Below are 13,315 nucleotides of genomic sequence, written 5' to 3'. Positions count from 1 at the left end.
CTATAGACGTAAAATGACTAAAATTATCAACAAAAAAATGATACCATAATAAGTTTGATATTAAAAATTATAGAAGCTCAAAATCTTAAAAATCATACAAAACTTAACATGTGATCAAATGCTAGACTCATCGTTATCTATTGAATTGATTTAATTTTTTTGAAAATTATATATATGAACTTAAGTAACAGTCTCTTTTTAAACTAGCTAGCTTTTGGATTAGAGTTACATTTAGTACAAATAGAAATTAAAGAAATAGAATTAATAGCACGTACCAGTTAAGTTGTATTTACCATAGTAAATGCGCACCTAAAGAGAAGTGAAAGAAGTAATTTAGTACAAATAGATATAAAAGAAATAGAATTAATAGCACTACCAGTTAAGTTGTATTTACCATAGTAAATGCGAACCTAAAGAGAAGTGAAGGAAGTGAAAAAATTTTAAAATATATTTACATACACTGCACTGTACACTATAATATATAGTATAATATTATCAAGTTGAGTGATTGTTTTGACATTTACGAAGAGTACGAATTGTTTGTGTTGCGTTGCCCACCATTATTGTGTGTCACTATTTGCCTATCTCTTTATTTGTTCCCTCCTCATTATTCACAAAAGGCACTTGTTGCTCGATGTTGAGTGTTGCATTCAATGATCAATATAATATGGAACAAATTTTTCTTTTTTCTTTTTACGGTTTTTTTTTCAAATAAATAACCAAAAAAATAAAATTCGTATAGTACATAAGATTGATTAGATTCCTATTAATATTAACATGAAATTTTTACATGATACTCATTAATTCAGTACTTCAAATAACTATGAATTTCAGTAGAAAGAAAAGTGAGATATCTTCCACGCATATTCTTACTTTTGCTTATAAGTTTTTTAATGGAAATTAAATTAGTCACGACCGAAACACTATTTCAATGTATGTTTCGGTCGTAACTAATTTAATTTCCATTAAAAAACTTATAAGCAAAAGTAAGAATAATATATATATATACACAAATATATTTTCAAAATTAAAATTTATAGTGTTAACATAAATTTTCAAATGTGATAATTAATTAAGGAACAAAATTTAGCATGGTGAATCGTATCTCACGAGAATATGAATTCGGGTTCCCGAAAGGATTATGAGAAAATCTTCAAAGAATGCAAGAATTTTGTAAAAAAAAATAATCATAGTTATAACTTATAATATTAAATAAAAATGATGATGATGTCCAAACTTTTCAAAATTAATTAATTAATAATAATAATTTTAGGATTTTTTTTAGACCATCAAAAGGCTGCAGTTATACGTGGATAATGCATGAGGTGACATACAGATAAGATGGACGACTACTACTTCACGTGAAATGGACCCACAAATTCTTTGAATTTTTCGAAATTATATTTTATAGTATAATTTTATTTTATTTTTATTTTGTAAATCATCACTTATAGTAAGGTATACAATTAGTGAGCAAATTCCCAAATTTTATGAAGATTCAATAAATATCTAGATTTATTCAATTATCACTAATATACAGCTTTATAAAAGTTTGAAAAACGATTGCTTAATGTGAACCAATTGATATGGATTTTTTTTTTAAAAAAAAAACAGTGTATTTTTTTACGTATAATTCTTTTAATAAAGTACTAAATTATATATACGATTAATAATAAATAAATGCCAAATGAATTGAGATGTGGTATCTTGCTTATTTCTATATAATAATAATAATAATAATAATAATAATAATAATAATAATAATAATAATAATAATAATAATAATAATAATAATAATAATAATAATAACTATTAATTAGATCCTCGAGTTTTGCAAAGTCGAGAGAACTTGAAATTTTTGTTTGGAATATTTGATTGGATTGGTCTTGGTCAAAGTCAAAGTATTCCAGGAGATAATCTTTTTGCTAATTTATTTACTATTTATTAGAAGTAGTTAAATATAATAAATCCACAGTTAATCTGCAACATTATACAATCTAAGTGCAAGTTGTTTAATTAATTAATTAATGGGCATCAAACATTTGTCATTAACAATTCAGCATCAATCCACACAGCGCTAGCTAGCGACACTCTAGTCAAGGCCTCACTTAACCTCAGCTTAATCACTTCCTTAATATTTTCTTTTTTTTTAATTATTAAAGAAAGATTATTTTAATGCAAGCACGAATGCTCATGTGCTGTGTCTGTGAAATCAATTAGATACGCTAGACAGATTATATTATAAATTACTTTATATATATAACAATAATAATTAATGATAAAATGCTCAGATTTAACTGAACGTTTTAATTTGGTTCAAAAGATTCTTTATTTTAAAGGGAAAAAATATATAGTAATTTCTGGTTATTCATGTCTGATTATTCATAATTTTTGTTATCTATGTTAACAAATTTCAATCGCGGTCATATATTTACGATTTTTGAAAATTTTAGTCATTTGTCATTAGATATGTTGACGTGACTCGTGACACTAGTCATGTACGCATCAGCGTTACGTCTGAAAAAAAGTTAAAATCGATCGATCAAAACGTCAATAAAGATAGTCGATTAAGATTGAATATATGAGACCAAATTAAAATACAATCTCTCGCAAATAAATGTGTCTGAGATAAAATAAAAAATGTGTATTTGGTTAATAGGGCACCGTGTGTTGTTGCTCAAAGTGGCAAGTATCTGCACACATGCACAGTACAGTATCCCCTCTCGTCGTGTACTAATTAATAGACAAGATAGATATTTCCAACGTTATCTAATTAAATCCCAACTATGCAGCCAAAGCTCGTAAAACATACATACATACATACATAACATGTTGTGTCAGTGATGCGAATGGGCATATATCGCAAGTAATGCCCGCAGAAGCAAACGTGTGTTCGAGTTCCCACCCCATCAATCATCCATCTCCCCCTCCCATGCTATGTTTTCGTTTCCCCCCTCACTCTAATTTCCACATCATTTTTTAATTAATAGATTCTCGTATCAATTATTAGCGAAAAACGATAACTGAGCACGGTTGTTATAGAAAAAAGCTTATTGTGCAGTCGCGTTTGTCCGAGCTTGAACGTAACGCGACAATTCTAGACTTGAGGTCCAATATTTTAATTTTGAAGAAAAAGAAAACATTGAAGGTTCACATGTACATATAAGGGATCGATATTGTTTGTTTCAATGATGGGGTATTTATTATAAGATGGGAGTATAGGGATCAGTGTAAAGGCACGTGAAATGGAGCATGGGATGCCCTAAACCCTTTTCGACAATTATTCTCCGCTCTCTCTCATTCACTCTTTCTTTCCCATCGCCATTAAAAGTGTAGCTTCCTTTTATCTTCTAACCCCATGTAGATAAAAAAAAAAAAGGTATAGTTGCAGAATCTCTCTATATATATACATTTCAGGTTGGGTTTATATAAAAATCCCACCTTTAATTAGTTTCATCATATATATATCTTTCTTCAAATCAACTACTGCTGCGAGGCTACCACGTACAGGTATTTATCGTATTTATTCTCTTCATTTGATTTTGATTAATACACACATATAAGAGATACTAGCTAATTCAGTCTAAGTAATTGGTTTGATACAAATATTTAATTTAAAAATCTCTTACCGTGTCTTTATCTTGGACAGCAACCAGCTGTAATTAATGAAGCACCCACAATTGAGGTTGGGATTTTAGATAATGTACAAAAACTGAGTCCTCCACCCATTAAATTTGATGTTCCTAGTTCATAGTGAGATTCTAGCCTCTTCAAATTGTCGTAAGACCAAACTGCCCTTGCAAATGTGAGGTCTCAAAACCTCCGGTCCAGTACTAGTACTGTACACTAATATACATTATCAGTAGTAGTACATGTGAAATCCCCCAACTTTTCCATGTTATATTACATTGTAACCTTGAAGACAATGACAAAAACATCATTTTCCACCTCCCAAGTCTTGCCCCTCTCAAGCATCTGCCCCACCATTGAAAACTATAAGTCGCATTAGATATGTAATTCGAGAGTTGGTTGAATGTTAAAATTTTGTCGAATATATATATATATATATATGAAATCTTAATTAATTATAGGGAAAATTGCTTTTTTGGTTCGGTATGTTTGTCACTTTGCGATTTCAGTTCTTTATATTTTCAGATTTCAGTTTTAGTCCGCTATCTTTATTTTTTTTTGACAATTTTAGTCATTTTTTCGACGTGGCGCTGAAGTGACACCAATTCAGTGCTGATGTGGAGCTGACGTGTACAGTGTCACGTAAGCATTTTCAAATAAAAAAGACCAAAATTGTCAAAAATCGAAGCATACGGGACTAAAACTGAAATATGAAAACATAAAGGACCAAAATCGCAAATTAACAAATATACAAGACCAAATTTACAGTTTTCTTTTAACTATATTGCTAGCTCGATCGTATCGTTAGGACACATCGACGTCTTACAACTAATAAAGGATTCAATGACACCCACACAATACAGATTATACACAGTCCATTCTTGCATTAAATTTTGAAGCACATGATGGATACAAAAAGCTAATCTGATCATCTTCACTGCCATATGTCCTGTTTTGCTCTTTCCGTCGACGGGCTCGTGATCCTATGATCTTGCAGATATGGAACCCACCGAGCAAAACCCGCGAAACAAACCGGCGGCGGCGGCGGCCCTGCCGAGGGACTCCCGGGGATCCCTCGAAGTCTTCAACCCTTCAAGCTATTCGGCTCTGCCTTCCCGGCCGGCGAATCCCGTCTACCGACCTCAGCCCACTTGGCAGAGTTGGGCTGAGAATCCTGAACCCCAACACGAACCCGAACCCAAAATATTTGGGTCCAAACCCGAAAGACCGAATGCAGAAGGGATCACAACATGGATGGCTCTCAAAGAGCCTGCGATCACTCCTCCGCCTCCTCCGCCACCACCATCTCAGCAGCAGTCGCCTCCTGTTGCTTCCAGGACTATGGCGGAGATATTCAACGAGCATGACGGCAAAACCTCGAAATCTCCGGCCACGGGAGAAAACGGTGCCGCTGCTCAGAGGGCTGCGGAGTGGGGACTTGTTCTGAAAACAGACGAAGAAACGGGAAAACTGCAAGGGGTTAAAGTGAGAACTTCAGGAGATGAGAACACTAACAGTAACAGAGTAGGGAATTCGAGGAGGGATTCCGGGAACTCTGTACGGAGCTCCGGCGATTTATCTGATGACGGAACAGGTTTAAATATAACTTGTTACAAAATATAATATATAATTAATTTCGGTATGATCTTGCAATGATATTGGTTAAAAAATGAAATGAAAAATGTCAATTAATTAATACAGGGAAAGAAAGAGGGTTTCCAAGAGTGTCGGAGGATTTGAAGAACGCATTATCGACGTTTCAGCAAACATTTGTAGTATCAGATGCAACTAAAAATGATCATCCAATCATGTATGCAAGTGCTGGATTCTTCAAGATGACTGGATACACTTCAAAGGAGGTCATTGGCAGAAACTGGTACGTACTCTTTTTTTTTTTTCCTTTTTTTTTTTTAAGTTTACTTTTATTTTTTTGCAATCGAGTCTGCAACTATATATATTTGTTGAAAATAGTAAAAGAAATTACAGAATGTTTGGCCTAGCTAATGTAAAAAAAAAAATAATAATAATAATAATTTGAGACAGACAAAACTTATATTTTCTGTCGCTAATCTCAACTATATTTGGTTAAAATAGGAAGAAAAAAAAAAGTCAGCTATATTTGGTGAAAATAGTAAAAGAAATTACATTCAGTTATCTGATTCAGATTGTTTGGCCTAGCTAATGTAAAAATAAAAATAAAAAAATTGAATTTTCACTTGCTTAGCTCAATATGCGTTTTGGAAAATCTGCTTTGTATTTTTTTTTTTAAAAAAATGAATTTATATGCGTGTGTGAGAGAGAGATATATATAAAATCATAGTCAGACTGCAGCAGTGAAATAGCAATTACGTTGATTCGGCAGTGAGTGGTTATAAATTCTTGATTTAAATGGAATGGTAAACAATGTAATGATTATATATTCCAAAAATAGGAAGATAAACTAGAATTTGTCATGATCTTTTTAAGATCATTAATTAATTCATACTAGGTGTAAATGTGAATTGAGTTGAACTTTCTTAATATTATCTTAACGGTTGATATATATGATGATTGTATATGATTATAGAGTTTTTTTATGGTGCCCAACAATTATGCCCAACTCTGTGCCCACCATGTATAAGTCAACTTACCAATTGTGCTGATCAACTCACCTATTGCATATGATGGGCACGAAGTTGGGCATAGTTGTTGGGCACCATAAAAGAACTCTACGATTATATATATATATTAACATTATTAATATTATTCCTGTATTGAGATAAAAAAGTGCATGTGGGTTGTGGGTGCAGCCGGTTCTTGCAGGGGAAGGATACGAACCCGGAGGATGTGTCGAAGATAAGGGAGTTTCTTGAGAAGGGTTTACCTTATTGTGGGAGATTGCTTAATTACAAGAAAGATGGCACCCCCTTTTGGAATCTCCTCACCATTTCACCTATCAAGGATGAAAATGGAAAGGTCCTCAAATATATTGGGTGCGTACGTACGTAACACTTTTCTTTTTAATTTAAATCTCATCATATATATCGAACTAATTATTTTTTTGATTTAATTTCTCATTTCAAATCTTCTTCTCATATATTTAAATAACACGATATTTAGAGTTAAAATGTTGATCAAAATTACGTAATTAATAGTATATACATATTACCTATGTTTATGTTTGAGGAAAATTTTAATGAGTGGGAATTATACAAAAATATGGTTGTTTAATTATCATGTTAAAAAAATAATTATTTCTTGCTAATTATATTTGTGTTATGTGTGATTAATTCCAACTATAAAGCGGCTTGCATGGCCCATCCAGAACATGCTTGTCATGTCACCCATCATATTAATCGTTGTTTTGCTTCGCATTTCTCCTTCTCCCTCTACCCCCGTCCCTACAATAATAATTCTTGCTTTTTTTGGCTTTTTTTCTTCTTCTTCTTTGAAAACCGATGCATGTTAGCATCGTTGCATATAGTCTCAAATCATTCATCTTTGTATGTATGACACTGTTCATTTATTTCGAAGGACGATACATCAGTTGATATATATTCATATTTATATTGTTCGACATTTCACTGCAAAGTACTACAAAAATTTTATCATCCACGTATCATGCACGTATATATCCTCCAATCATCACGTCCAAGTGTCCAACGAGTGTCCATGCATGTGTATAACACGGGAGATTAAAGAACAAGTTATTAAAAATTTTGGTTTGTCGAATAATTACAAATAAATGTTAATTGGTATTTAGGAGAGTTGTATTTATTGTGACGAAGAGTGTATATAGTCCATGATTTATGTGTCATTAGAGTTATAAGAATAATGCTATGTGTACATAAAGTCTTACATAGAGGCCGGTTACACCATATTAAATTAGGAAAGTATTTTAAAATTCTTTTAAAAGTTTCTATTTTTTTCAACATACAATTATGGGAAAATTGCAAATTTAGTCTTGTATGTTTGTCATTTTGCGATTTTTGTCTTCTATGTTTTGACATTTCAGTTTTAGTCCTGCATGTTCTGATTTTTGGCAATTTCGGTCTTTTTTATTCAAAAATGCTTACGTGGCACTGTACACGTCAGCTCCACATCAGCACTAAATTGGTGTCACGTCAGCGCCTCGTCGGAAAAAGGACTAAAATTGCCCAAAAAAAATAAAAATAGCGGAGTAAAACTGAAATCTGAAAATATAAAGGACTGAAATCGCAAAGTGACAAATATATCGGACCAAAAACATAATTTTTCCTACAATTATTTGTCAACTTTTTAACGAAAATAATACTATTTTATTACTTATTTATATAATTAAAAGGTAATATAGTTTAGCAAGTGGGACTGATCATGGGTACCATTTCATTCATTTCTCACTTTATTCTTCGCTTGAATAGGAAGATTGGTAACATCTTATGATAATGCATGAATTGTCTTCGACTACAATTGTTATCAACTAAAATTTATTCCACAATAGAGAGAATATGTTTGTTTGTTCATGTAATTGGTACAACTAGTTCAAGGTTAAGATTTGTATTTTAAGGATAATGAAATTATAGAACAAATTCATCTCTTCTCCCATTTCATTAATATATATTTATTTTATTTTGTTAAATACGTTAATGATTTTGTTGGCAGAATGCAAGTTGAAGTGAGCAAACATACAGAAGGGACCAAGGAGACTATGACCAGGCCCAATGGGCTTCCTGAGTCATTGATACGTTATGACGGTAATTACCCTCTGGGCTTGGGCTTCCCTAGTTTCCCATTTATTAAATCACATGCGCATCGTTCTTAATGATAACACATTAATTTATTATTTATTTTCATTTTGTCCAATGCTTAAGTTAAATTCTAAAAAATATTAGTTTTATACTCCATTATATATTAATTTATCATATTTATATTGTGTATATTTCATCATCTATTCCATGACTAAATTATGTGTTGCTATATATATAAAAAAAAAATGTCAGCTAGAGACAAAAAGAGGACACCAAATTTATTTTTTTAAAAAACAATTGCCATGATATGATATATAGATATTACATATTTGTTTTTTTTAATTTCAACATTTCAACTTGTAGTTTAGTCTTTCGATAATTTTTCAAATTATAATTAATATGACCTCATATGAATATAGTCAATTTAAATGACAGTGTGAACCAGTCTTCATTAATTAAATGGTAGTATGACCATTTATTAATTTTTATAGCTATGATATAAATTTTATTTTCCCCTCTTAAAAAATTTGCTCTTTTAACTCTCCTCTGCATGCATTATCAATTCCTTATTTCGTTGCATGGCGCCACCACTTGCCCATATATATAAGTTTTCAGCTGTCCAACAATTTTTGTCCACTTCGTCCCCTTTTAGTTGTTGAGAACGAGTTGGACACATTGGTTGGACTGCTGAAAATTTATATATATATATATATATATATAATATAATATGGTCAAGAGTTTATATATTTTGCAGATGTCTTAGAATTGAATGCATGTGTTGATTTGTGCAGCACGACAGAAGGAGATGGCAAGTAGTTCAGTGACAGAGCTGGTTAATGCGGTGAAGAAACCACACCGGGCGAGGGCTCTCAGTGAATCAGCCAATCGCCCATTAACCAGAAAATCCGAAGGGGACATGGGCCACCAAAAATCCGACGCTCCCGGTTCCGGTCCCACCAGACGGCGCCATTCCCATACTAGCGCAAGAACTTCCATGGAGAAAATCAGCGAGGTCCCCGACAAGACTCCCAAGAAAGCTAGTCGCCGCTCTTTCATTGCGTGAGCATGCACCAACCAATATCATTCTGCATATAGACTCTAGCTAGGATATATTATTTGTACACGTTATAAATGGTTTCAACGATTAATGTAGGATTTTGAAGAAAGGAAAACGTGAGAGTGCTAGTTCGGTACCCGAAGAAGCTGTGCCGGATTTCAATCTGAATGATGATTATCATGAGGATGAGGAAGATATGTTTTCTTCGGGGAGTGATGATGATGACAGAAGGCCAGAGAGTGTGGATGATAAAGTGAGGAAGAAGGAGATGAGGAAGGGTATTGATTTAGCCACCACGCTCGAACGTATCGAGAAAAATTTCGTCATCACTGATCCAAGATTGCCAGACAATCCCATCGTGGGTGAATGAAAAACATTGTTGATTAATGATTGGATTTATGTTTTACTCTGGAATCAAGATGATAACTTTGTGCTGATGATAATTTGTCAGATTTTCGCCTCCGATAGTTTCTTGGAGTTGACAGAGTACTCTAGGGAAGAAATCTTGGGGAGGAACTGCAGGTATATCTCTGACTTGACATACAATTATGGTTCGCATTTGGTCCCGGATTAATGGATATTAATCTAACTTGTTATGCAATTTTTTTTATTTTTTTTTTGTAGATTTCTTCAAGGCCCCGAAACCGATCCTTCAACGGTTAAGAAAATCCGACAAGCCATTGATAACCAAACGGATGTCACTGTGCAGCTCATTAACTACACCAAAAGTGGTATGTTTCTTGGAATTTCATACTCCTGGAACTCATGTAACTTAGCTTCTCTAAATGATGTGCGTGATTTCTATTCGTTGTGTTTCTCTTAATATGCAACGGGGGCTTTTCTCTGTTTTGTTTAAAGAATATGTATAAAGGGTATCCTCATCTAGAGATTTCATTCAAGTTATGTTATACAGGCAAAAAATTCTGGAATTTGTTCCATTTGCAGCCTATGCGTGATCAGAAGGTATGCACACACACAATTTCTGAATTAAATTTGTGTTGCTAGTAGAATATTTAAAGTTGGAAACATGAAACAGGGAGAAGTGCAGTACTTTATTGGAGTTCAACTGGATGGCAGTGAACATGTAGAGCCAATATACAACTGTATCCCCGAAGCCACTGCTAAAGAGAGCGCGAAGCTGGTAATCACTTTGGCACTCGACCACTACACATCAGGAACATTTGCGTGGACCGCCCTTATTTTGAATGCGTCTTTTCTTGGTTTTGCTTCATTTTTCAGGTGAAACAAACTGCAGAAAATATTGATGAGGCCGTGCGAGAGCTTCCTGATGCCAATACGGTATAGTCTACAAAAGTATTGAAAGGACATTTTTTCCGCTGAAATTTGACATTCATGAAAATGTGGTTCCATTCCAACGTGCAGAAACCAGATGACTTGTGGATGAATCATTCAAAAGTTGTTCATCCGAAGCCGCACAGGAAGGATAGTCCTCCCTGGATAGCTATTCAGAAGGTGTGTGTTTTGTTTATATGTGAGATACATGAATTCTTGATCATGTTTATGGTTTAAACAACAAAATAAAACTTCTTTATGTATTAATTTTCTAGGTTCTTGCCAATGGAGAAGAGATAGGATTGAAGCATTTTAAGCCTATAAAACCACTGGGATCTGGTGATACTGGAAGGTGTGCTGTTCATGTGTACTTCATAACTGGAAGAATTTTTTTATTTCTACCAGCATGATCGAAATAAAAATTTGTTGAACTTCTTGCAGCGTGCATCTCGTGGAACTCTGCGAAACAGGACACTATTTTGCCATGAAAGCAATGGATAAGAATGTTATGCTGAATCGAAACAAGGTATAAAACAGGATTGTTTTGCCACATTAATACGCAGGAGAAATGCGTCGTAAAGTTGTTAAAAATCTTGATTGTAGGTTCATAGAGCTTGTGCGGAAAGAGAGATCCTAGACGTGTTGGACCACCCTTTTCTTCCTGCATTATACGCTTCATTTCAGGTTATACACAAACACAAGAAAACAGTTCTTTGAACTAATGGCATCTATATATAAGATTCATTAGTGGAACCCTATTGGATTGCAGACAAAAACTCATATATGTTTGATAACGGATTATTACCCTGGTGGAGAGCTCTTTGTTCTTCTGGACAGACAGCCCACAAAAGTTTTGAAAGAAGATGCTGTAAGGTACAAAATCATTTGAAATATTTAGAGTGACCATTTTAATTGGCAATGAAACTGACATGAGGCCGATGAATCCTGATAGATTTTACGCTGCAGAAGTCGTAGTGGCACTAGAATATCTTCATTGTCAAGGTGGGGCTTATTCATGAACATTATTTGCTTATGTCTTGTTCTCCAATTGCTTGACTTTTGTGTTAACCAAAAGAGAACTATTCTTCCTGCAGGCATAATTTACAGGGACTTAAAGCCAGAAAACATTCTACTTCAAAACAACGGGCACGTCTCTTTGACAGACTTTGATCTCTCTTGTTTGACATCTTGCAAACCACAGGTTTGTGTATTTCCATCACCAAATTTAATCTTTTTTAGGCAGATTTATGATTCAACAATACATATTGGTTCTTGTACGACTCTCGCAGCTTCTGATGCCTGAGGCAGACGAAAAGAAAAGGCGTAGGAAAAGCCAAGATGCTCCAATCTTTGTGGCAGAACCAATGAGAGCATCAAATTCATTTGTTGGTACTGAAGAATACATAGCTCCGGTTCGCATCTTCTGAAATACAATCATGGTTTCTTTCCCTTAGGCATGGCACGTCGAATTTTACACCGGTTGATTGGTTTGGCTTTGATTTTATCAGGAAATTATCAGTGGGGAAGGTCATACCAGTGCTGTTGACTGGTGGGCTCTTGGTAATATAATTTATAACCAATACAGATGATTCAATGAGTTTCCTATTTTATTTTATCAAATCTGCTACTTGTCCCCCTGACTAAATCTTAATTGGTATTTACTAGGAATTCTCTTGTATGAAATGCTTTACGGGTACACGCCGTTTAGGGGAAAGACGAGGCAGAAGACCTTTGCAAACATTCTTCACAAGGATTTAAAGTTTCCCAGAAGGAAAGAGGTACCTTATAGATAATTTAAGATCATAATCATGTCCAATTTTATCATATGTTCATTACATGATAGAAGTAGAACTGTGCAACATAAATGTTATGAAAACTTCCTATATATGCCTACTTATAGGTCAGTGTCCAAGGAAAACAGTTGATGTATCGACTGCTAAGCAGAGATCCAAAGAACAGATTAGGATCAAGAGAAGGAGCCAATGAAGTTAAGCGACACCCGTTCTTTCGGGGCATCAACTGGGCTCTAGTTCGTTGCATGGTAACCATATCTCAATCTAGCTACAATCTGTTCTTGTCATCGATTGATGGATCATAATACAAACCAATAACATCGCTACGAATCCGCAGGACCCTCCAACACTCGACTCTCCCCTTTTCGATGAAAACGAAAAAGAGGTTGATCCTGGACTAGAGGAGTTACAGAAACATTTCTAGGAGGCAAGTGTACAATATATTATTTTCCGATTACTCCAGTGATTATACTGTTTCTCAATGTGCTCGACATTTTCGTGTTTTTCGAGTGCAGAGATCAAAATGACACAGCTAGCTAGAGGGGAATGGATTTTAATCTGATCGTGGTGATGTTCTTGAGAAAGGTTTCCTGTACGTGGTTTGAAATTCCCTGATATTTGCACTTCAAGAAGTTTGTGTGAGTTTTTTTTTTGTTGTTGTGTTAAGGCTCATCTTTGTTTTTGTTGTTCAATCTGTGTAATATGCAATTTGTTTTTTTTTTTCAAAATTTGTAACATCTTTTTGTTGTGAGATTGGACCAATATTTTAGTTTTTGCAGTAGAAAGGGTTTAAGGGGTCTTTTGCAATAAAAAGCTTTCATGTTTTGTGGGATCGA

General features: G+C 33.9%; 1 protein-coding gene across 2 annotated transcripts; it reads left to right on the top strand.

Moving 5' to 3' along the window:
* The first annotated feature begins 3,304 nt into the window (after window positions 1-3,304).
* On the top strand, window positions 3,305-13,315 carry LOC140885408 (phototropin-1-like). Of its 2 annotated transcripts, XM_073292366.1 has the most exons (25): window positions 3,305-3,510; window positions 4,628-5,224; window positions 5,332-5,506; window positions 6,420-6,602; window positions 8,251-8,342; window positions 9,128-9,395; window positions 9,490-9,751; window positions 9,845-9,915; window positions 10,018-10,124; window positions 10,307-10,356; window positions 10,430-10,534; window positions 10,633-10,692; window positions 10,777-10,866; window positions 10,962-11,038; window positions 11,128-11,212; window positions 11,290-11,370; window positions 11,456-11,559; window positions 11,639-11,688; window positions 11,781-11,887; window positions 11,976-12,098; window positions 12,195-12,246; window positions 12,352-12,464; window positions 12,587-12,727; window positions 12,817-12,906; window positions 12,995-13,315. In XM_073292366.1, the coding sequence occupies exons 2-24, from the start codon at window positions 4,630-4,632 to the stop codon at window positions 12,901-12,903; spliced, it is 3,078 nt and encodes a 1,025-aa protein (XP_073148467.1). In that variant the 5' UTR covers window positions 3,305-3,510; window positions 4,628-4,629; the 3' UTR covers window positions 12,904-12,906; window positions 12,995-13,315. The 2 variants fall into 2 exon arrangements, with proteins under 2 accessions (XP_073148467.1, XP_073148466.1); XM_073292365.1 differs by lacking the exon at window positions 3,305-3,510 and having other exon boundaries at window positions 4,466-5,224.

Source organism: Henckelia pumila, chromosome 2 (genome assembly GCF_033568475.1).
Source record: "Henckelia pumila isolate YLH828 chromosome 2, ASM3356847v2, whole genome shotgun sequence".
In the NCBI taxonomy this organism is placed as follows: Eukaryota; Viridiplantae; Streptophyta; class Magnoliopsida; order Lamiales; family Gesneriaceae; genus Henckelia; species Henckelia pumila.
The sequence above is the reverse complement of the archived record's forward strand: the minus strand, read 5'-3'. Positions and strand labels throughout refer to the sequence as shown.